A 23,304-nucleotide genomic window follows, 5' to 3' on the forward strand; every position below is an offset into this window, starting at 1 on the left:
TGTCATGGTCCTGGGTCTGTGGGTCCGGTGTTTTTGTGTTTCCTGGTTTTTGAATATTCTTTGAATTAGTTAGTTTCTGGTTATATTTGCTGTTTCTAGTCCCTAGGTTTTTGTTACTGTGCCTCCCCTGTGTTTCATGTGTGGCGTCGAGTCAGTTATGTTCTCATGTCTGTTCTTTCCCGGTCCCAGAGTGGACTCCATGTCTCAGCTTGTTTCTCACGCTTCCTGTTTTATTTTGATAGTCCCTCATCATGTTGGTACGTTGTCTCTGATTAGTCCCAGCTGTGTTTCCCTCCTGTTTCCCCATCCCCTCATTACCCTTGTGTGTTTAGCCCTCTGCTCTCCTCTGTCTGTTGTTGGTCTGTCTGCTTTTTTTTGCTTTTGATCAACTGTACCACAGTCTGTTTCGGTTCAAGCATTGTTTTCAAATGTTTCGTTCACACCCATTTCTTCTGTTGCATGTTGAAGCTCTACTTGGAACCTTGTTAAGATCCAAACATGCAAAATAAGATTTTTTGCCATTTTTCAAGTGGTCTTAAACTTTTAATCGGGACTGTATATATATATAGCCTACTGGCTGAAGAGGCTGACTGCACTCCACGAGCATCTGGCAGCACAAATGAACCAGCTGCTCGTCAATGACAGACACCCAGAATGGCAAACCGAAGGGCGGACAGTCCTGATCCCCAAGGACCCCCAGAAGAGACCAGTCCCCTCCAACTACCGACCAATAACCTGCCTCAGTACCACGTGGAAGCTCCTGTCAGGCATCATAGCAGCTAAGAAGAACAGGCACATGGGTCAATACATGAGTGGGGCACAGAAAGGGATGGGCAAGAATACCAGAGGCGCACCAGCTACTGGTAGACAGAACAGTCAGCCGAGACTGCAAGACCAGACTGACCAACCTGTGCACGACCTGATTACAAGAAGGCCTATGACTCAATGCCCCACAGCTGGATCCTGGAATGCCTAGAAGATCAACAGGACCCTAAGAGCCTTCATCAGGAACTCCATGGGGAGGTGGCAGACGACACTAGAGGCCAACTTCAAGCCCATAGCACAAGTCACCATCAAGTGTGGGATCTACCAAGGAGATGTGCTGTCCCCACTGCTGTCCTGCATAGGCCTGGTGCAAGATGCTAGCAGGCAGAGCATACACGGAACGGCATAACCAAGTGGTCAGCATAGTTTACAGAAACATCTGTATACTATACTATACTATACTAGCAGCTGAACATATTGTGGTGGATTTTGTTTGATATGTATAACTATGTAACTATATACACCATATATCTGTGCGCACTGAACATATATATTTTAACTTTCATGTAGAGTCTTAAGCACAAGACATTTTGCTTCACCGAGGTTTATTAAGTTGGTACTGTAACAGGGCAGTTAATGTAGGGGGAGAGTTCTCTTGAATAATTTACTTAATAATTAATTAATTTAACGTCTTTAATGCAGCACAACCAAAACAGTAACATTGTAATAGAGATCCTGAACACATCACGATAAAATATCATACAAAACACACACACACACACACACACACACACACACACACACACTCTGAACCCACACTGAAGTGTTTTTAAGCATGTAACCTGTGTATTATATAAGATTGTGCCACTTGCTGTATAAGATTTAATAATTAGGATTAATGTGTGACCTTTGACCATGTTGTGACCTATTGTCAGAGGGTAAAGCAAAGGGTTAACCTATTGGTGTCACTTTGGACCGGGCCCTCAGCCAGCGCCAGGTGTGAACTCTGGCCGCTATCTGACCCCAGCAGCTGTGCTGGGCGTGTGGGAAAGTTACCCAGCAGCAGGGGGCGGGGATACTGGTCCCTATATTAGGGGACCAGAGGACGCCCCCAGGGCTCTTTTCCTCCTGCTGCTGCTTCCTGTCCGTCTCTGTGTTGCTCTGCTGTCTGTGCTTAAGGCTGTACACCCCGGGGTTTTGCTTTGCTTGTTTTCTGCTTTGTAATTTTCTTGCTAAATGTCTGTATGAATTTTTCCTGCTGTTCATATGATTCAGTGTATTAAACTCTGTTCCAAGAATTCTACTCTTTTACAGAGCATCTTTTTGAGTGTCTTGGTTTTAATTGGATTTGGATCTCCACATCGTTGGTGGAAGAAGGTTATCAGGATGGCTTCAAAATTTGCGACCACAATATGTACCTGATAAACTAGTTGATGAGCATATGTAAAAGTTACAACCAACTGAAAAAAGCCTTGGTCACCAAGAGGTGGACCAGGTCCAGATCTGGACCCAGATCTATTACTAGATTTTAATCTGCACAGCCTTTTCCTTTGTCTTTACGGCAGTCAGTCTATATACACAGGAAACACAGACGAGTCACATGCATTGTAACGTATCTCACATGGCGCTACTCAGCCATTCAAATCATTTATTCAGAGCACATGGGAAAACAAAACCAACTGTGAATTATGATCCATGTGGAACTTTATGATCTTCTGGACTTTGTTTGAGGATATTTTCCCCTAACTGGACCTCATTGAATTTTAATTGAATACCCCTTTTTTAAAGTATGTAAAGGTTTCGCCTTCAGTGAATCAAAAGTAGAAGTAGTGATACTGTGGCTGATATTACATATCATGCATTCCTTTATTCATTTTGTGAGTAATGCCTGAATTACGGATTACTTATTCATTCCTTTGATGCTCGCTCATGCTTTATGCCATGCAAGTGTCAAAGAATTTTCAAACAGCTCCCAAAATACTACAGATTAGATTGGCTTTGTTAAAACACACTTGGCTTTGGATGCCTTGCACCTCTGCCTTTTCCTACATATTTTTATAGCACTGTGCGGTCATCAGCTACATTATCATAAGACAAGCAAAACCTTTGCCCTGAACAGTAGACACTACATGTGTCAGCCTCAGAAATATTACCCCTGTGTCAGTTACTCTCACAGAAGTATGCCAAGTCTTCTATGAGTCCTCTCTCTTCTGTATATGTCCAAAATATCAGAGGAACATGTTGTGCTCTTCTACCCTCTCTGCAGCCTGCTGTCCTGTGTATCTAGAGATTCAGTAGTCTAACCCCCCCCCAGACAACTGTGAAGCAATCAACAGAGCCGCAATCAAAGATATTCACTCCAGTATGGGAACAAAACGGCCTACAATAACAGAAGGTAAAATGAAAGAGTTCTGGGAGTAGCGGCTTGAAGAATTACAAGTTTCTCCCATTTCTGCCAATCACCCCTCTAAACCCCAGTAGCCAAATTACACTTAAGCCCCACCGGCGTCAGTGAGAAGCAACATGTTTTTACCTCAGTGAGTTATTGCCATAACAGCCAAGGTCTCCAATTCCCAGGTCATCCACCATTATCAGGACAAAACTAGGCCTGTTGCTCTCCTGAAGAGAAACACTGCTCACCTCTAAGAGCAGCAGCCACAGAGAGGAAAGTGGCCACGTGGACTTCATGTTGTCAGAACAGAAACACTGGAGGAAAAATCAAACTAAATGTTATTGTAGTGTAAAGATACACTGACAGATACCTGTATTACAGCCAATAGTATTCTGGAGTTTCCCACCAATGATTCTGAAGCATCCATCAGTCACTGTCAGTTACTAATGAATATAATTTAACTGACCATAGTTAACCACAGCTTTGACGCTAGAGTACCTTTTTCACAAACATTTCACAAAACTTGGTGAAGTGGTCGAGCAAAGACATGAGAACAAATGACATTTTGCTGCCGATACGGCTCATCAGCATTAAGCAAGGACTGTACTCGTGTCTTCTTCTAGTGTTTTTAGTAATGAATAATACAAACTGGTTATGATTCAAGCACACAGCCGAGTGAAAGTTTGACACTGAAGACTGTTACAGGCATATTAGGCAGCATTAAAGCTGAGAAAAAGCTACTAACTCCTTTGACTGCTTTACATTATATTTGTGTTACTTGTTTACGTTTACATGCTTAGTCCTAGGGCTGCTCAATTAATCGAATTTTAATCTCGATTACGATCTGGGTTTTCAACGATCATTAAAAATGACTGAGCCGATTATTAGCACCTCCCTCATGCTTTACTCTCTCCATTATTTTAATAAACCATGTAACTTGGATGGATTAGATGCTGGCGTGACCACAGTGCACACGTCTGATGTCGCTCACAGTGGTCCAAGGGACGCTCAGGGAGTTTGTGTGTTCGCTCAGACACATGAAATATTTGAGGGAACATTGGTGGAAACATTATGGGTTCGCGGAGTCAGACATGGATCAAATATTGTGCAGTATTTTGAAGTTCACTAAACATAGATGTTTACATTTTTCATTTATTTTTTAGGGCAGCACGGTGGCACGGTGGTTAGCACTCTTGCCGCACAGCAAGAAGGTCCTGAGTTCAATTCCACCATCAGGCCGGGGTCTTTCTGTGTGGAGTTTGCATGTTCTCCCTGTGTTTGCGTGGGTTCCCTCCGGGTACTCCGGCTTCCTCCCACCGTCCAAAGACATGCAGTTTGAGGGGATAGGTTAATTGGATAATCCAAATTGTCACTAGGTGTGAATGTGTGAGTGAATGTGAGCGTGAATGGTTGTCTGTCCCTGTGTGTTGGCCCTGCAACAGACTGGCGACCTGTCCAGGGTGTACCCCGCCTCTCGCCCTATGACAGCTGGGATAGGTTCCAGCGCCCCCCGCGACCCTGGAAAGGATAAGCGGATGGATGGATTTATTTTTTTATATTGCAAACATTTGCACTGTAATCAGTATTTGCACACTATTTTATATTATTTTTTGACAATCTTTAAAGCCATTATTCAATACATTGTTATTGTTAAATAAATATCGTCAAATAATCGAGATCTCAATTTCAGTGAAAATAATCGTGATTATCATTTTTGCCATAATCGAGCAGCCCTACTTAGTCCCTTCATTTTTGAAACATGGGAAACTTGAACTGTCTGGATCAGTGCTTATAAACCATGGTGGAAATGGTGTCCCCACACTTAAAGCTGGCACAGACTAATCTTGAACAGGTAACAAAATCAGTAATGAGTAGTCAGACTTCAAGATTGTGGCCACTGTTCCTACAGTAGGAACCCTGTGGTGACCGCTGTGAAGAGTTCTCTGGTCATATGAAGGTAAAAACGAACATTCCTAACACTGAAGGTAGAAAATATTGAATAACTTTTGGTTATTGACAAAACTGAAAACAGCATTACCAACAATTACTAATGACATTCTTATGCACTTGGGAAATATTTGATTTTATTCCTACTTGACCTGCAGCGTGTGACACCATTGATCATGCCATTCTGATTGATGAACTGTGTTGGTATCTGTGACACAGCTCTCAAATGGTTCTCATCATACTTAACCGAGAGACATATTCATAATAATAGGAATTCTGAAATGTACGTATAAATTTAAATGAAGTCCCTCAGGGCTCAATCCTTGGACCAATTCTATTTTCATTACATATCCTATCCCTGAAACATCTATTAAACAGCTTCAAAAGCATCTTCTGTCATTGCAGATGATACACAGCTGTAAGGCAAACAACCTCAACAGCTACCTCAGGCAATCTTTCACTGCCATTAACTAACTGGATGTCTCAAACTGACACTGTTTGGGTCCGGCAGCTTCTCTGAGGAGAGCCATTACATCAGCCCCCTTGCCAGCAATATCAAATCATCTGATCAAAACCTTGGTATTACTTTTGACAAGCATTTGAAATTTGAATCTCACATATCAAAGCTTTTCCAATCTTATGTATTTAATCTGAAACGTTGCAAAAAAGAAACATTTAATGGTTTCAAAGGAGTTTGCAAAGAAAAGCGTCTGGACTTCTTTAAGTTGCTTGAAGACGTTTCACCTCTCATCCGTTATTATTACAAAGTGCAATGTGTGTGAAAGAAGTCGTAACATTATTTACCATCAGATCACGAGACGTTCCAGTTACTGTGTAGCGCATCATCACATGGAGATTAATCTAAGGCACTAACACGGATTCATTCATAGGACATTTCACTTGTTTTCGTTACAGATTCTTCAGACAGCCGTCGCCTGCTGTGTGCACACTGCTTAGAAAAAGAAGCGCATCACACCTCACTTCCTCACCCTGCGGACCGAGTGATAAGTTTTAGGACAGAGAGTTTTGGCACTGCGCTCACAGCTTAAGTGCCAAATATGCAATCGTTTTAAAAACATCTACCATTCCTTAAAAATCTTCAAATGTCGGCTTTATTCTAAAAATGATCAATAATATTGTTTTTTTCTTATCCATGTAACCCGCAAAGATCAACAGGGTAAGAACGCGTTGGTGAAGCAAGATTATTTCTACAATTCCGTTGGCACATGTTCAATGACAACAAAGGTCTATTCTATTCTATTCCGTGCGCATGTTGTCACCCATCTTCTCTGTAGTTTCAACACGGCGAACATACATCACGCGTCACGTGAGGTTGTTGGAGTTGTCAGAGCACCGTCCTGTCCTCAGTCAGTGTTCAGGAAAAGCGCCAGGACTGTGTGTCTGCATGCGGGAACGTTTATCTTTAATGTGTGGCTTTATCCAAACTGCTATAAAGGTATTATTGTTATTTATTGTTACTATTATTATTATTGTTGTTGTTGTTGTTACTGGTCTGCATCCTCTAACAGAGGAGTTTTAGTAGCAAATAACTTTTGCTTTTGAGTTTTACTTCTAACCTGCAGATAAATGGACAGAGTTCACAAGTATTCAGCACATTTGCTCCTGCAGACAGACAGAGGTGTTACTCACAGGTGCTGAATGACAGACGCTGATATGGACCGCAGGCTGTACTGTCGCTACTCAAATCTTGCAAACTTGTTTGAGCTGTGCTGTGAACCCAGAATCACGCGAGAAGTGGGGGCTACTCTGTTTTTCCGGGCAGAATCTTCTGTGTCCGGTTAGCTTTAATAAATAGAAGTACTTCCTGTCATGAATTTCAAAACAAAACTCCACAGTCAGACCGAGGAAAACAATTTTAAAAATCGCCCATCATATTTGACTAAGCCTGCACTGCCTGTCTTTGATGCTCAGCTCAGGTCACACTGCTGCTCACAGTACAAACTACTGGGCAATATGTGACAGATATGAATCATGAATCAGGCCACTTTTTCAAGAACGTGATTATGATCCTGTTTCACCACCTCAGTGATTATTTATTCTACTTTTCTTTCTTTCAGAAGTGTCACTGACAGCACCATTGTCTCAAACCTACACACATACACAGAGATGGTACAAAGAAAATGAAGTTTTTATGTAGCCCCCTTCTACTCTGCTTGAGCATTCAAAGCACTTTATATATCATGCCTCATTCACCCAAGCACCAAGTGCTTTCTGTGTAATATTCACACATGTTCATACAATGATGAATGCATCAAAGAGCAACTTGGGGTTCAGTATCTTGCCCAAGGATACTTAAGCATGCAGGCTAGGGCAGCCAGGGATTGAACCTTCAGATTAGTGGATGACCTGGTCTACCTACTGAGCTTCAGCCGTCCCCAAAGAGATGGAACTAGCACGCTTTCCATTCACACACTTTGCTCTGCACTGTCAACATATGCACAAATATTTGATTAAAGCATGATTCTACGAGTATCTGTAAACAAGACAACACAGTGATACTGGTCAGTGCATTTCAGAGAAAGACACCACTAGCTTCTTTCTTGGTGGTGCTCTCCCACTTTTTTGCTTATTAGGATTAGGATTCAACTTTATTGTCTTTACACATGTATGAATGCAGGGTAACAAAATACGGTTTGCATCTTATCAGAAGTGCAAAGAGTAGTAAGTGCAATAAGAGGAGATTATACAGGGAGTGCAGAATTATTAGGCAAATGAGTATTTTGTCCACATCATCCTCTCCATGCATGTTGTCTTACTCCAAGCTGTATAGGCTCGAAAGCCTACTACCAATTAAGCATATTAGGTGATGTGCATCTCTGTAATGAGAAGGGGTGTGGTCTAATGACATCAACACCCTATATCAGGTGTGCATAATTATTAGGCAACTTCCTTTCCTTTGGCAAAATGGGTCAAAAGAAGGACTTGACAGGCTCAGAAAAGTCAAAAATAGTGAGATATCTTGCAGAGGGATGCAGCAGTCTTAAAATTGCAAAGCTTCTGAAGCATGATCATCGAACAATCAAGCGTTTCATTCAAAATAGTCAACAGGGTCGCAAGAAGCGTGTGGAAAAACCAAGGCGCAAAATAACTGCCCATGAACTGAGAAAAGTCAAGCGTGCAGCTGCCAAGATGCCACTTGCCACCAGTTTGGCCATATTTCAGAGCTGCAACATCACTGGAGTGCCCAAAAGCACAAGGTGTGCAATACTCAGAGACATGGCCAAGGTAAGAAAGGCTGAAAGACGACCACCACTGAACAAGACACACAAGCTGAAACGTCAAGACTGGGCCAAGAAATATCTCAAGACTGATTTTTCTAAGGTTTTATGGACTGATGAAATGAGAGTGAGTCTTGATGGGCCAGATGGATGGGCCCGTGGCTGGATTGGTAAAGGGCAGAGAGCTCCAGTCCCACTCAGACGCCAGCAAGGTGGAGGTGGAGTACTGGTTTGGGCTGGTATCATCAAAGATGAGCTTGTGGGGCCTTTTCGGGTTGAGGATGGAGTCAAGCTCAACTCCCAGTCCTACTGCCAGTTTCTGGAAGACACCTTCTTCAAGCAGTGGTACAGGAAGAAGTCTGCATCCTTCAAGAAAAACATGATTTTCATGCAGGACAATGCTCCATCACACGCGTCCAAGTACTCCACAGCGTGGCTGGCAAGAAAGGGTATAAAAGAAGGAAAAACTAATGACACTGCCTCCTTGTTCACCTGATCTGAACCCCATTGAGAACCTGTGGTCCATCATCAAATGTGAGATTTGCAAGGAGGGAAAACAGTACACCTCTCTGAACAGTGTCTGGGAGGCTGTGGTTGCTGCTGCACGCAATGTTGATGGTGAACAGATCAAAACACTGACAGAATCCATGGATGGCAGGCTTTTGAGTGTCCTTGCAAAGAAAGGTGGCTATATTGGTCGCTGATTTGTTTTTGTTTTGTTTTTGAATGTCAGAAATGTATATTTGTGACTGTGGAGATGTTATATTGGTTTCACTGGTAAAAATAAATCATTGAAATGGGTATATATTTGTTTTTTGTTAAGTTGCCTAATAATTATGCACAGTAATAGTCACCTGCACACACAGATATCCCCCTAAAATAGCTAAAACTAAAAACAAACTAAAAACTACTTCCAAAAACATTCAGCTTTGATATTAATGAGTTTTTTGGGTTCATTGAGAACATGGTTGTTGTTCAATAATAACATTATTCCTCAAAAATACAACTTGCCTAATAATTCTGCACTCCCTGTATACAGATAAGTTAAATAGAGAGCAAATACACAGATGTACTGATATATACAGTTGAGGGTCGTTTAAATGGTGGAATAGTTATGCACTGATTATGTACAAAGAGACCAAATATACAGATGAACTACAGACAGATATACAGATCATCTGTATAGCTATACAGTCAGGCAGATATACAGGTGTAATATGAACAAATATACAGATGTATAAGGTAAACAGATCTACAAAGTGCTATGAATATATCTACAGTAGTGGAAGCGTAGCGCTCTGAACAGACTATAGTAGTGAACAGTGTAGGCACTATAACAGAGACAATACTATGTCAATGTCCTAAACCAGCGGTCCCCAAACTTTTTTGCGCCATGGACCGGTTTAGATTCGACAATATTTTCATGGAACGGCCTTTAAGGTGCAGCGGATAAATACAACAAAATAAAACCAGTACCGGCACTAAAAAAACGAAGATTTATTCATAACACACGGGAAAAGACCCAGGGAAACCGAGTTAACGATAAAAATGATTAAAATATAACAATAAAAACCCTTAAAACCACAAATTTCACACCTGAGTCTCAACTCTCGCGGCCCAGTACCAAACGACTCACGGACCAGTACCGGTACCGGTCCATGGCCCGGGCGTTGGGGACCGCTGTCCTAAACTATAGCCGTACCCAATTTGAGCATATGGTGAACGTTGAGAATGAATGACAGTCATGATCATGGTCATTGGGAGGGATAGGGGGGAGGAGGAGTGTCCAAGGATCAAGTGAGTGTGGATGGAAAGGTAGAAGTTACCCAGTATGTCAGCAGACAGGTGGTTCTTCTTCAGTGTGCTCAAGAAAAAAAAGGCTCTGATGGGCCTTCTTGACCAGGCTGGAGGTGTTAGTTGACCAGGACAGATTCTCAGAGATGTGGGTCCCCAAGAACTTGAAGCTGGAGACCCGTTCAACAGCTGTGCCATTTATGTAGATGGGGACATGGGTGTCTGTCTTCTCCCTCCTGAAGTCCACAATGAGCTCTTTGGTTTTGCTGGTATTCAGGAGCAGGTTATTGTCAGCACCACACAGCTAGGTGCTTTACCTTTTCTCTGTAGTAAATGTATCTACTCATGTGTTTCTTTACATCATTTAACACTAAAGCAAAATAAATGAATATGAAACACATAAATTGATACTTTTACATCCAGGTAGGTTACTGCAACTCTTTGTGTTCCTGTCTGACTCTGTATACAGAAAGGCAAGACCTGCAACTACCAAATTACCTACAGCTGTTATACATGTATTAGACCACCTGTCATTTAAACAAGAAAACACCAATATTTTTATTATTTACTCAAAGCGCACACATTTGTTGTACATTTGACAATTAACTTTTACTATAATACATTGCTCAGAAGGGGCTGTTAATCAGTGTCAACTGCTTTAGTGTTAATGACAGCAGATGCACTAGAGGGGCAACAATTCCCTAAAACAGGAATAGTTTTACAGGTGGAGGCCACTGACATTTTCTCATCTTTTCTGTTTTTTGTTTTTTTGTTTTACTAGATTTCCATTTGGCTAAGGCCACTATCACTACTGGTAACATGAAGTGATACTTGGACCCTAATGAGGTTGCATAAGTAGTCCAGTTACTCCAAGATGGCACATCAATACGCAACATTGGCATAAGGTATGCTGTGTCTCCTAGCACAGTCTTAAGAGCATAGAGGAGATTCCAGGAGACAGGCAGTGACTCTACCAGAGCTGGAAAGAGCCTTAGGAGGTTCTTAACCCACCAGCAGGACCAGGATCTCCTCCTTTGTGCAAGGAAGAACAGGATGCCAGGACTGCCAGAACCCTACAAAATTACCTCCAGCAGGCTACTGGTGTGAATGTCTCTGACCAAACAAACAGGAACAGACTTCATGAGGGCCCGACGTACTCCAGCCTGGCACCATGGACCCAGACTGGTATTAGCCATAGAATACTGGAATTGGCAGGTCCATCACTGGCACCCTGTGCTTTTACAGATGAGAGCAGCTTCACCCTGAGCACACATGACAGACATGAAACGGTCTGGAGAATCTGTGGAGAGTGTTATGTCACCGGTTACATTATTCTACAATATATGCAACATTGTGAAGACCCCATACTTCACTCTGCCCGCTCATATGTAGTTGATGCATGCTGTCCTAAAATGCATTTAAAACAGGAGAGGGGCATGGTGCCAACGACCCTCTGCCAGATAACAGCTGGTGTCAGCATGGCCCCTCCCAAGAATCCTCAATATCTGCACGTATTTAAAATTGAGAGGTGGGCACCAGCACCTGAGGTGAGGCTGAATAAATTCAATTCAATTCAATTCAATTTTATTTATATAGCGCCTTGAGGCGACTTTTGTTGTGATTTGTATTGTACAGTAGATCGCACAATAATAAATACAGAGAAAAACCCAACAATCATATGACCCCCTATGAGCAAGCACTTTGGCGACAGTGGGAAGGAAAAACTCCCTTTTAACAGGAAGAAACCTCCGGCAGAACCAGGCTCAGGGAGGGGCGGGGCCATCTGCTGTGACCGGTTGGGGTGAGAGAAGGAAGACAGGATAAAGACATGCTGTGGAAGAGAGACAGAGATTAATAACAGGTATGATTCAATGCAGAGAGGTCTATTAACACATAGTGAGTGAGAAAGGTGACTGGATAGGAAAAACTCAATGCATCATGGGAATCCCCGGCAGCCTACGCCTATCCGGTTGTTCAGTGATGACGTGACGAATCCTACTTCCGGGCCTAAAGTAGTCTGCGTTTAATATGGCTTTTGTGTTGTTAACATGTTTAATGTTTTGTATTTTCTTCTATTTAATCTCAAAAAGCTCCTAAAACAGTCAGTGATCACTGTTGACCTCCCTCGGCTTTTATTACCGCTAATCATTTATTTAAGCTCAGTTTTTAAAACCTTACGATGTAACTACAGCACAGCCCATGCAGCAGTATATGAATAACTAACCTCGTATTGTGGATGGATTATCTCACTTGTTCTCCTGACTGAAGTTTCGTCCTTTTACAGCATCCTGCCATGCGATTACATTTGTTCCTGACCACCGAGAACACTCACGTTAACTTTTATCGAGTGGAAAAAAAGTTAGCTTGTTTATGTTATGCTAACATAGCTGTGTCGCTAGCGGTCACGTAGCACATCATTATATACCAGCTAGCCAAACTTCAGTAACCCTACAAACGTCACTGCTGTTTAGTTTTCTGTCTTCATTTATGTTGGAAGTTATAGCAGAGCTGTACATTTGAATTTGTTTCCAAAACCCCGCAGTCAGGACATGCTATATTGTATTTAGATAGAAGCTAGCGAGCTAACTTCCTGCTAACTTCTAACGCCGTTAAATGTCATAAATTCCATTTTCATGGATGCCTGGATGTTAAACTCAATTGTTACACCTGGTAGAGCAGAACACTGATCATTTTATTAAAGATGAAAGACTTTAGACAGTTTTTCAACTCTCAGTAATGCCACAGTGATCGTTTGATATATGAACCTGCAGCGGAGTTTAGGCCCAGACACGGCCAGTGACGTCAGACTGAACAACCGGATTGCAGCATAACTAAGGGAGGATTCAGGGTCACCTGGTCCAGCCCAGACAGACCGTCCTCTGAACGCAGTTTAGCGTGCCCACCCCCAAGGCCCTATATGTATGTGTCATGAGAGTGTAAGTAATGTGAGTGTCTAAGGTGTGAAATAAAACTGAGACAGGTGGCCAAGAGGGGACAGAGGAGGAATGCCTCCCCTGCATCTCAGTGACACACCTGTACCCCAAGGCCCTGCATGTGTGGTGGGGTGATGGAGTGGGAGGAGGGAGGCAGTTGGGGATGGGGAGGGAAGGATTGAGAGAGGGCAAATTACCTCCTTCCTGGATCCAGCTCCCAAAGGAGCACCACTGCCAATCCCAACAGAGCATGAGGCGGCCCACCTGACCCCATTGCTGAGGAAAAACTACATCCACCTTAACCTTCAGTAAACTCCCAGACTACGTAAGACAGTAAACACCCAAGCTGAGTTCATCTTCCACCTCTGCTAGCTGGACATGGAGCCTTATGATTGGGCATACTTATCAGGGCTTCCTGGAGTTCCCCTGGTGTCAGGGGTGAATCCAGTGCTATTGTTTGACTGTGTGGTAATTTCAGAAGGGTTTACGTTGTCAAGAAACTGATAAATTTCCTTTTTTGATGGGTTTATCTGTGGTGAATATAAAGTTTTGTAAAAGTCCCTAAAAGTGTTGTTTATTCTTTCAGGGTCATATACTGTGTTCCTGGAAAAGTCTTTAAAAACACATATAGTCGTTTCTTTATATTTCTTTTCTATTTATTTTTAACTGGTTAGCTAGAAATTGACCGGATTTGTTACCGTGTTCAAAGTTTGCAAGCAAAGTCTTTGTACTAAGAATCAAGTTTTTTTTTTATTCATAATTTCCTTCAATTTTAGTTTTTTTAAACATATTTTGTTCAGTATTTCCTGTTCCTGGCAGGACACGTAGGCTTCTTTTAAAGATTTGATGATTTCTTGTAATTCCTGAATATGTATCCCCATTAGGTTCTGACGTGTTCTCCAAGTGTTTCTTTAATTTTTTGAGCTGTGTATTACACTGGACAGTACTGTTCTTAGCATATCCTGAAAATGCTGTGGTCAGTTTTTTTTTCTTATTTCATTTCAGAAAATGTTCCATAACAGATTAAAATAGTCATGTTATATAATTCATTCAACCTGTTTATTGATTTGCCTTTTATACAATATCTTTCTTTTGTCTTTAAAGTGCATTTTCATGCCCATGTTTCAGAGTTACAAAGCTGTGGGAAGTTACTGTGACTTTTCAGACTGACTTGCTAATTCATTCATTCACAGTCAAGCATAACCTCAGGTTGTTTTCTGTCCACACAAATGGCATCTGTCCTTCCTATTCACATCCCTCTCTACATCATGTTAATGCCCTTTTCCTGCCCCTGATATGCTGGTGAATCTGGGAAGCAGTGGAAGAGTGAAGAAATACTGGCACCTGTTGTTAGGGGCCAATATTACAGATTCTACACTTTTACAGGGATCATCAAAGCTACACATGGTTCCAGGATCCTTCGGGGGACTTTAAGGAGGTTCAGGCAAAATGACAGGTTTGATTTTGACAAAGATTGTGTCATCTAAAGGATGTTTTTAAAATATATTTAAAATGAAAGACCTAGTATGACATTCGAGAAACGGTAAATCCACAACATCCAAGGATTCGAGAGCATAAATACTGTGGGTCTTTGACCCAAAAGGTTTAAATATCTGTGAATGCCTATGAACATCTTTTTAAGCTTTGTGAAATGCAGTAACATACTTGCAACTAAATTGTTGAGGCAGCAATTTGAGAGTTCAAAGAATATGATAATGACATATTGTCTGATATCATTTATTTGACCTCTAACTTTCTGCTTCTTAATTCAGATCAAACTGAGGTTATTGTACGCGGCCCTGAAAATCTTAGAAATATGGTATCTAACCAGGTTCTTACTCTGGATACCTTGGCCTTTAGTTTAGTTTTGGTTTTGGTTTTTTAACCAGGTTATGTCCTTCAATGCACATATTAAACAAATATATAGGACTGTTTTCTCCCATTTGTTTAATATTGTTAAAACTAGAAAAAATAGTTCATGCGTTTATTACTTCCAGGCTGGACTACTGTAATTCATTATGATCAGGATGTCCTAAAAACTCCCTGAAAAGCTCTCCATTGATGAAAAGTGCTGCAGCAAGAGTACTGACAGGTACCAGAAAAAGAAAGCATATTTTGCCCATATTAGCTTCTCTTCATTGCCTCCCTGTTAAATCCAAAGTCAAATTTAAAATCCTGCTCCTCACACATAAGGTCTTATTCTGCTGTTTCTTCTTCTCTCACATTTTTTCACTCATCGTGTATTTATCTACCACTCTGCATTTAATCATTAGGTATTATTAATCTCTGGCTCTTTTCCACAGCATGTCTTTGACCTGTCTTCTTCCTCCTCTCACCCCCAACTGGTTACAGGAAATGGCCAAAACATCCCTGAGCCAGGAAGAGGTTTCTTCCTATTACAAGGGAGATTTTCCTTCCCACTGTCACCAACTGCATGCTCATAGGGGGTCATCTGTTTGTTGGGTTTTTTTCTGTATTATGGCACAGTCTTTAGTCTACAATATAAAGTACCTTGAGGCGACTGTTGTTGTGATCTGGTGCTATATAACTAAAAGTGCTTTGGATTGAACTGAATATTTATTTTAAAATGCATTGTGCAATGACAGACTTTGACATTTAAATACTGTTTAAATGTCGATTTACAGTTATGTAATGAGCACAGTACCACCTAAAAGTAATCTTTCAACTGCTCATGTAGTGCAGTCAGCTTCTTCAGCCAGTAAGTGTGAACCATGTCAGGGCCTGGTGCTGTCCAACTCTTCATACTAGAGACCCTTTCTTTAATGTCAGCCAGTGTGATGATTACTGGATCCTGTTCGGGGAGGTGGCTGTGATCTGCTCTTAGATCCACTAACCACTGAGCATTGCTGTTATTGGTTGCATCTTTCTCCCATACACTCTTCCAGTAGTCCACTTCTCATCAGTGTGTCCTGGTTCCTCAACACCTGACACGGACCCTAATCCAGGCGAAGTCCAAGCCGGTATGGCTTCAGTTTTTGGTCTCTCACTCATATCTGAGGTTGGCTTGGTTTACATGGGGACCTAGCCTAGGGACCATTACTGGGTCCCTATCAGTGATGGGAATAACGGCGTTACAAGTAACGGCGTAACTAACGGCGTTACTTTTTTCAGTAACGAGTAATCTAACTAATTACTATTCCTATTATTACAACGCCGTTACAGTTACTAACAAGGAAACGCGGTCCGTTACTATTTTTCAACAAACAGACGGTTGAAGCTGTGTTCAGCTTACCGCATCTTATATCAGCTGCAGGAAGTAGCTGTAAGTAATCTGGACACTACAGCTTTAAGCAGCTGCGCGCTCCCGCGGACGGTAATCACGATCACTGTCTAGCACAACACCTGGAGCTCAGGGGGCAAAACAATCGAGTGCTGCTGTTTGACTGAGGAAGAATAAAGTCAGACCTAATGTCAGACCTGCAGGTATCAGGCTGTGATGTTCTCCTTTATAGTGGACAGAAATGATTTTTTTGGAGTGGCACAAATAATTTGTGTGGCATCTTATTGAAGAACAGCTGATTGTTCTGTAAATAGTTTGAAATGGTTATTTAAAAAATCAAGGTAAATGGATGCAAATAACTTTGTTGTTTGCAAAACTTGTGCATAGGATTTTAAAATTGACAATTAATATTTGCATTTGAAGTTATGCTTCAAGGCCACCACCATCGTCCCTGTGCCCAAGAAGTCTTCTGTGTCCTGTCTCAACAACTACCGTCCTGTTGCACTTACACCCACCATCATGAAGTGCTTCGAGCGGCTCGTCATGAGACACATCAAGACCCTGCTGCCCCCCTCACTGGACCCATTGCAATTTGCGTACCGCCATAACCACTCAACGGACGACGCCATCTCCACTGCACTCCATCTTGCCCTCACACACTTGGACAAGAAGGACACACACGTTCGAATGCTGTACATAGATTTCTGCTCAGCATTCAACACGATCATCCCCCAACAACTGATCGGAAAGCTGAGCCTGTTAGGCCTGAACACCTCCCTCTGCAATTGGATCCTGGACTTTCTGACCGGAAGGCCTCAGTCAGTACAGATCGGGAACTTCACCTCCAGCACCACCACACTGAGCACTGGGGCCCCACAAGGCTGTGTGCTCAGTCCTCTGCTGTTCACACTGCTGACTCATGACTGTGTAGCAACACACAGTTCAAATCACATCATTAAGTTCGCTGATGACACGACCGTGGTGGGTCTCATTAGCAAGAACGACGAGTCAGCGTACAGAGAGGAAGTGCAGAGGCTAACGATCTGGTGTAAAGACAACAACCTGTCTCTGAATGTTGCCAAGACAAAAGAGATGGTTGTTGACTTTAGAAGGACACGAGGCGACCATTCACCGCTGAGCATCAACGGCTCCTCTGTGGAGATCGTCAACAGCACCAAATTCCTGGGCGTCCACCTGGAGAAGGACCTCGGCTGGTCCCTCAACACCAGCTTCCTGCACAAGAAAGCCCAACAGCGTCTCTTCTTTCTGAGAAGACTGAGAAAGGCCCAGCTTCCACCACCGATCCTGACCACCTTCTATAGAGGAACTATCGAGAGCATCCTGAGTGGCTGCATCACTGTCTGGTTTGGGAACTGTGCCATATCGGACCGCAAGACCCTACAGCGGATAGTGGGAACAGCAGAGAAGATCATCGGGGTCTCTCTCCCCTCTATTAAGGACATCTACAACACACGCTGCATTCGCAAAGCCACCAGCATTGTGGCTGATCGGACACACCCCTCTTACACACTCTTCACACTCCTGCCATCTGGAAAAAGGTACCAAAGCATTCGGGCACACACATCCAGACTGTGCAACAGCTTCTTTCCACAAGCCATCCGTCTCCTCAACAGAAAGGGATTGGACTGATGAACACACACACACACACACACACACACACACACACACACATACACATACACACACTATCACTCAGCTTAACTCAACTACCTCAAAGCATTGAGACTAACTATCGTACACACCAACCTGTAAATGCTCTTTTGCACAATATGATAACTGGACTTTTTTTGCACTAACTTCTTTACTTCCCAATTTTTGCTGCTACATTAAGGAATGTTTACTGTTCCTGCACTACCTACCTACCAAGTTCTCCTTAGATAGTTAGATAGTTAGTTTTTGTTAATTTATGCTGCAATTTATGTTAGGTCAGTCTGCCCTCTTAGTTAGCGAGTTTAGTGTTTTCTGTTAATTTATGTTGTAAATTTATGTTATGTTGTAAATTTATATTGCATGTAGCACCTTGGCCCTGGAGGAACGTTGTTTCGTTTCACTGTGTACTAACTGTATATGGTTGAAGTGACAATAAAACCAACTTGACTTGACTTGACTATGAAATATGATTCATTAAACATGTTTGTGGTTGTTACAGTAAAAATATAACTTTTTCTACTCTGATTTTATGGTTTTTGTCTGATTTTAGATCAATTCTGGTTGTACAGTATGACAAAATGAGAACATAACTGTAAATTCAGGCACGCGAGGTTGTGCTAAAAAGAATGATACCAAACAAGGCAAAGCAAATAGTTTTTACAGGTAAAATGTGGAGAGAAAATCAAGAGTAGTAAAAAAATGGCCAATTACACCCTGGACCCCAGGGGGTTAAACGTTCTTTGTTTTTGTTTTTTTAAGTAACGCAATAGTTACTTTTCCAAGTAATTAATTATTTTTAGAATATTGTAACTCAGTTACTAACTCAGTTACTTTTTTGAAGAAGTAAGTAGTAACTATAATTGAATTACTTTTTCAAAGTAACTTGCCCAACACTGGTCCCTATTAAACAAAACAAAACAAATCTCCTGTCGCCCCTGTGGGCGGTCTTTAACCTTCAAACTGAGGTCCTCTACCAGAGGTGTGGGAGTTTCAGCTTCCTGCGCAGTATCTTAGCTGTTCTTAGCACTGTGCTCTTCTGGACAGAGATCTCTGATGTTCCTCTATCTCCTCCTTTGACCAGGTTATTATCCCTGCATGGGATCTGATCACAGGCAGGGCATAGGTGTTAACTGCCTGGATCTTGTTCTTCCCATTCAGCTGAGTTGTCCAGACTTGCCTGACTGCCTGGAGCTATTTAGTGGCTGCAGCTTTCCTGGCCACCTGTTCAGTGAGCCTTTGTGCTCTATGGATGTGGGAAGATCAACCAGGATAGAATTATTTTTAAGATTAAAGTCAGCCAACAACTTTGTTTTGAACCTTACGTCTAAGAGGACCCAAACAATGTCAGCCAAAGCTCTGTCACAGCATGACAGAGCTGCCAAATTTCATCACTGTAAAATTCATTTTTTTTCTGACTGAAATGACTAACTGAAGAGGGGGAGCTGTGAGTCAAGCCCTGATCCCTCCAACTAATCACTATCCTATTTACCAGTACTACACCTGTACAGTCCACAAGTAACACAGACTACAAAATTCTGATAACTGCATCTACACTATGTGGACATATTTCAAGAGATGTTTGGCCATGGAAACCCATGCCCTGAAGCTGCTGGCGCACAGATGTCAGTGCCACAGTAGGTTTGGAGCTCTGCAGTTACTGAGTTAGCAGTGTTGGCAACATTTATGCACTATGCACAAATTAGTGACCTAATTCTGTAACGTTACCTGTTCTGCCACTTTGTAAATGGACTGATTTTTACATAGCGCTTTTCTACTCTCCCAGAGTACTCAAAGCACTGTATACAACATGACTCATTCACACAAGTACTTCTAAACTCAAGTGCAAACTAATAAACATTCACACTCTGATGAACGCATCGGAGGGCAACTTGGGGTTAGTATCTTGCCCAAGGATATATGACATGCAGACTGGGGAAGCCAAGGATCAAACCACCAACCTTCCAATCAGTAGCTGATCCGCTCTTCCACCTGAGCCACAGCCACCCCTGAACTCAGGCACTCAAAGAGTCTTTGATTCTTTAACTCTCCCAATATGCAGTGAAACCATTTACTGTTGATCGTGGGATATTTAGGTGTGCAAATTCACAACCTGACTTGTTGCAATAATGCCATCTCACTACACTCCCACATTCAAACATTTGGGAAATACTGACCCATTCAAACAAATGTTTGTAAAGGCAGGAGGCATGGCTAAGTGCCTGATTTTATACAACTGTGGCATTAGGACTGAAAACATCTGAATTCAAAGACTAAGATCTCTGACCCAGTATTTATTTATTTATTTATTTTTTGCATATGGCATACCTTGCCATTGTGCAGAAAGCTAGTCAAATAACGTTCACTTAATATTCTGAAGATTCACTAAGTTAAACAACCTCCACACATTTAACTTGTTTGTTTTTATTTTATCTAGCACAAGGGATAGTAACGTTTCTGCATATGCAGAAAATGTGCATGCAGAAAATTTTGTTCACTGTTGCCTGTGCACATGTACATCTCTTTCTTGAAGCAGTGCATCGTGGCCAGGTGGACCATCTTGTAGCTTGCAGTGAAGATAATAAACCATCAGCACTTGACTACACCACTATTGATCTGCCTCAAAACCCAGCTATTAAGCATCGTCATGAACAGTCAATTCACATCCCTGCAGGTTTCTGCAGCCCCCACTGTGCAAAGCTCTTAAAAACACTCCCCTCTTGTCTGTACTATCTGATGCATTAAAGAATTTTTATTCTCTTCAAAGACTGTTTCATTGTCAGCCTCCTACACAAAGGTTGGAGAACACAGCGCACCATCCTCTTGCAGGCTGTCTATTAAACACCTAAGGAACTGAGAGGTATCAAATGCATGCTGATACGATCCACTTATGGCAAAGCCCTTTGAACTAATACTGCGTCACAGGCATTAGGACACAAAGTACAACAATATATAATACAGAGTATGAACATGAAGTAAATAGAAAGCATGTTGGCAAGGTCCAAACAAATGAACATTTTTAACTAAATGAATGCAAAGCTGAAGCAGCACACAGCTCTGCAACCTTCAGTTAATGTTTGAATGGTTATAACAAACAGTAATGATCTTACATACTAAGAAATCTGATTATCCAAAAGATAATAATAGATCTCTGCATCTAATGTGATGTATAAACTGTTTTGATGATGGAGAAAACTACAAAGTACCGCTCAGATGGTTGGTGAATGTTTTATTGTTCAAGCATCTGAGTGACGACTTGTAATAGGTCTGGAAAGAAAACTACATATGCAAAAAAATGTAAGCACAATACTACCCTAATTGTTTATCACAACACATGATCACATGGCTTTGGGGGCTCGAGGCAAAGCTCTCCATTTACCTGATTACTTCTTGTTCCGGACCTCACCTCATGCCACTGTCACCAATCAGAGATCACGAGAGTTTGTAAAACTCAGTAATCCACACTGATCCACAGTGTCCCTTTGTTGACACTACTTGCTAGTTTGAATACCAGTTAAACAAGCCATGTTAAATGGTACAGAGAATTCATCTGTTTGATGGCAGAGACCTCAGGATGGACCAAAGACACAGAGGGCTGTGAGAGAAAATGTAAAATACACCATTTACACCTTCATTTCATAAAAGATGTTGAACAAAATTAAAAAGAAAAATGATCATGAAACAAACCAAAGTGAGAGAAAACAACAAGAACACAGTGAAAAATAAGCTCATGAGAACACATAGAAAGATGTGTTATAGGCTACTGGGATGCTCTGCCTCCCTTGCATTTTTTATTAGCTGGCTCGGTCCAGAGATTGTGTCAGGGTTTAGGGAAATCTCTAGTATTTCCCCAGCAGTAGTTAAATGTGATCCATTACAATATGAAAGAGTCACAAAATCAGAATGTGGTGTCAGAAAAATAACACAATCAGCATAATATGGGCGATTATTCAGATTTTGGCTCTAGTGTCTACACACACCATTTTTAGTGCATTTTACATAGAAGCTAGTGAGCAATGAAGAATTTCAGCAGCAGCTATAATCATGTGAAACACTGCATATCGGCAGAAGGCTCACATGTGTTTCAGCTAAGTGCAAAGTCTGATAAAGTTCCACTGGCAAAGTTTCCTTTCAGGATGGTGCTTGTGCTCATTGTCTCTCAGCTCTCTACGGTGTGTTTGCTCCCTTTTGATTTAGCTCCTCAGACTTTACCTTCAAGTGAGATGACTCATGTTCATAACAAAGCACATCATGTGTTGTACTGTGCCTTCTATTTTGTTAGGAATAACTCGGGTGGAGCCAGGTAGCAGATCACAACGACACGTTTGAAGTAATGAAACCGATTTTTTTTTTTTTTGTACTGTGAAAGAATATTGAAACAATTGGATACTGGGAACGTGGGGTCAGCTGGCAGAGACAGTCAAGCACTCTATGGGGGAAGGAGAGAAAGTAGTGGTTAGGGCACGGTGAGAGGGAAGACGGGGTTATGTGAGGAATAGGGCTGGAGAGCGTACTTGTCACACGCTTATTTATAGGCTCGGACAGGAGCGCGTGGAGCTGGTGGCTGAGGCGGCGCAGGTGGACCTGGTGATGGATATCCAGAGGGAGACGAACTCAGAAAGGCAAACTGATGAGCGTGGAAGGGGTCCTCAGGCTGTTTGGTGGCCAGGGAAAACGAGGCAAGCTGGAGGAAGGGAGACAGGCAAAAACGGTCCCATAAATACTTTGACGGTGGTAGAATCGGACACTAAGCACAACTGACATATTACTACCTGTGGGTGAGACAACACTTTGACACCAGACGGCTGATGATGCCTGATGCTCCACAGGTGTGTCGGGGAGTCTCGAGGATCACAGCCCAAAAAAGGGAAACACATCTCAGGTCCTAATATACTGAGCTTTTTGAGTTCTCTGAAACACAGTGGACCTACAGTGAAAATGAGCCTCACCCAGTAAACCAGCAGGTAGATGAATGTGCAGGGTGATTCAGTCAGCAGCAGCTCGTTTGGATGCAGGACCATAACCAGTTAGCCTAATAGATTTTCTAAAAAGTCAGACTCGGATTAATGTGTCTCATGTGGAAAGCATACACATTTGCAATGCTGTCCTGTTTATCCTGATACAGAAGTGTGTGCGATGGAGGTGACATGCAAAACAAAATCCATACAGACACAAACGCCTATTCAAGGAAATGCACGGCTTAAATGAAGGTTAGCTGTGTACACTGTAGAGACGTTATTCACAGGAATTTTGAGGTTGTGTTGACGGTGCATTCATACACCAACCAGTGACAATGTTATTGGTGTCAGCAGTGCGAACTTTAAT

At 42.1% G+C, this 23,304-nt stretch overlaps 1 protein-coding gene and 2 long non-coding RNA genes across 4 annotated transcripts in view; 1 reads left to right on the plus strand and 2 right to left on the minus strand.

The window, feature by feature from the left end:
* sts (steroid sulfatase (microsomal), isozyme S) overlaps positions 1-6,900 on the minus strand; it is a 27,978-nt gene extending 21,078 nt beyond the window's left edge. Inside the window, exons 1-2 of one of the 2 annotated variants that reach the window (XM_003454729.5) lie at positions 6,755-6,900; positions 3,299-3,471 (exon numbers count right to left, since the gene is read on the minus strand). In XM_003454729.5, coding sequence (XP_003454777.1) covers positions 3,299-3,453 — 155 coding nt within the window. In that variant the 5' untranslated portion in view covers positions 3,454-3,471; positions 6,755-6,900. Of the gene's footprint in view, positions 1-3,298; positions 3,472-5,908; positions 6,048-6,754 lie in introns of those variants that run through there. The other variant, XM_019352116.2, reaches the window with a different exon arrangement.
* On the plus strand, positions 6,444-11,658 carry LOC112843775 (uncharacterized). The gene is made up of 2 exons (XR_003216259.1): positions 6,444-6,560; positions 10,919-11,658. It is a non-coding gene; the product is annotated as an uncharacterized LOC112843775 (long non-coding RNA).
* Positions 11,659-21,094: 9,436 nt separating this feature from the next.
* Positions 21,095-22,878, minus strand: LOC109196888 (uncharacterized). Its single transcript, XR_002058224.2, has 3 exons — positions 22,752-22,878; positions 22,494-22,663; positions 21,095-22,408 (listed from the first exon to the last, which is right to left on the minus strand). It is a non-coding gene; the product is annotated as an uncharacterized LOC109196888 (long non-coding RNA).
* Positions 22,879-23,304: the final 426 nt, after the last annotated feature.

This window comes from Oreochromis niloticus, linkage group LG23, assembly GCF_001858045.2.
Source record: "Oreochromis niloticus isolate F11D_XX linkage group LG23, O_niloticus_UMD_NMBU, whole genome shotgun sequence".
Taxonomy (NCBI): domain Eukaryota; kingdom Metazoa; phylum Chordata; class Actinopteri; order Cichliformes; family Cichlidae; genus Oreochromis; species Oreochromis niloticus.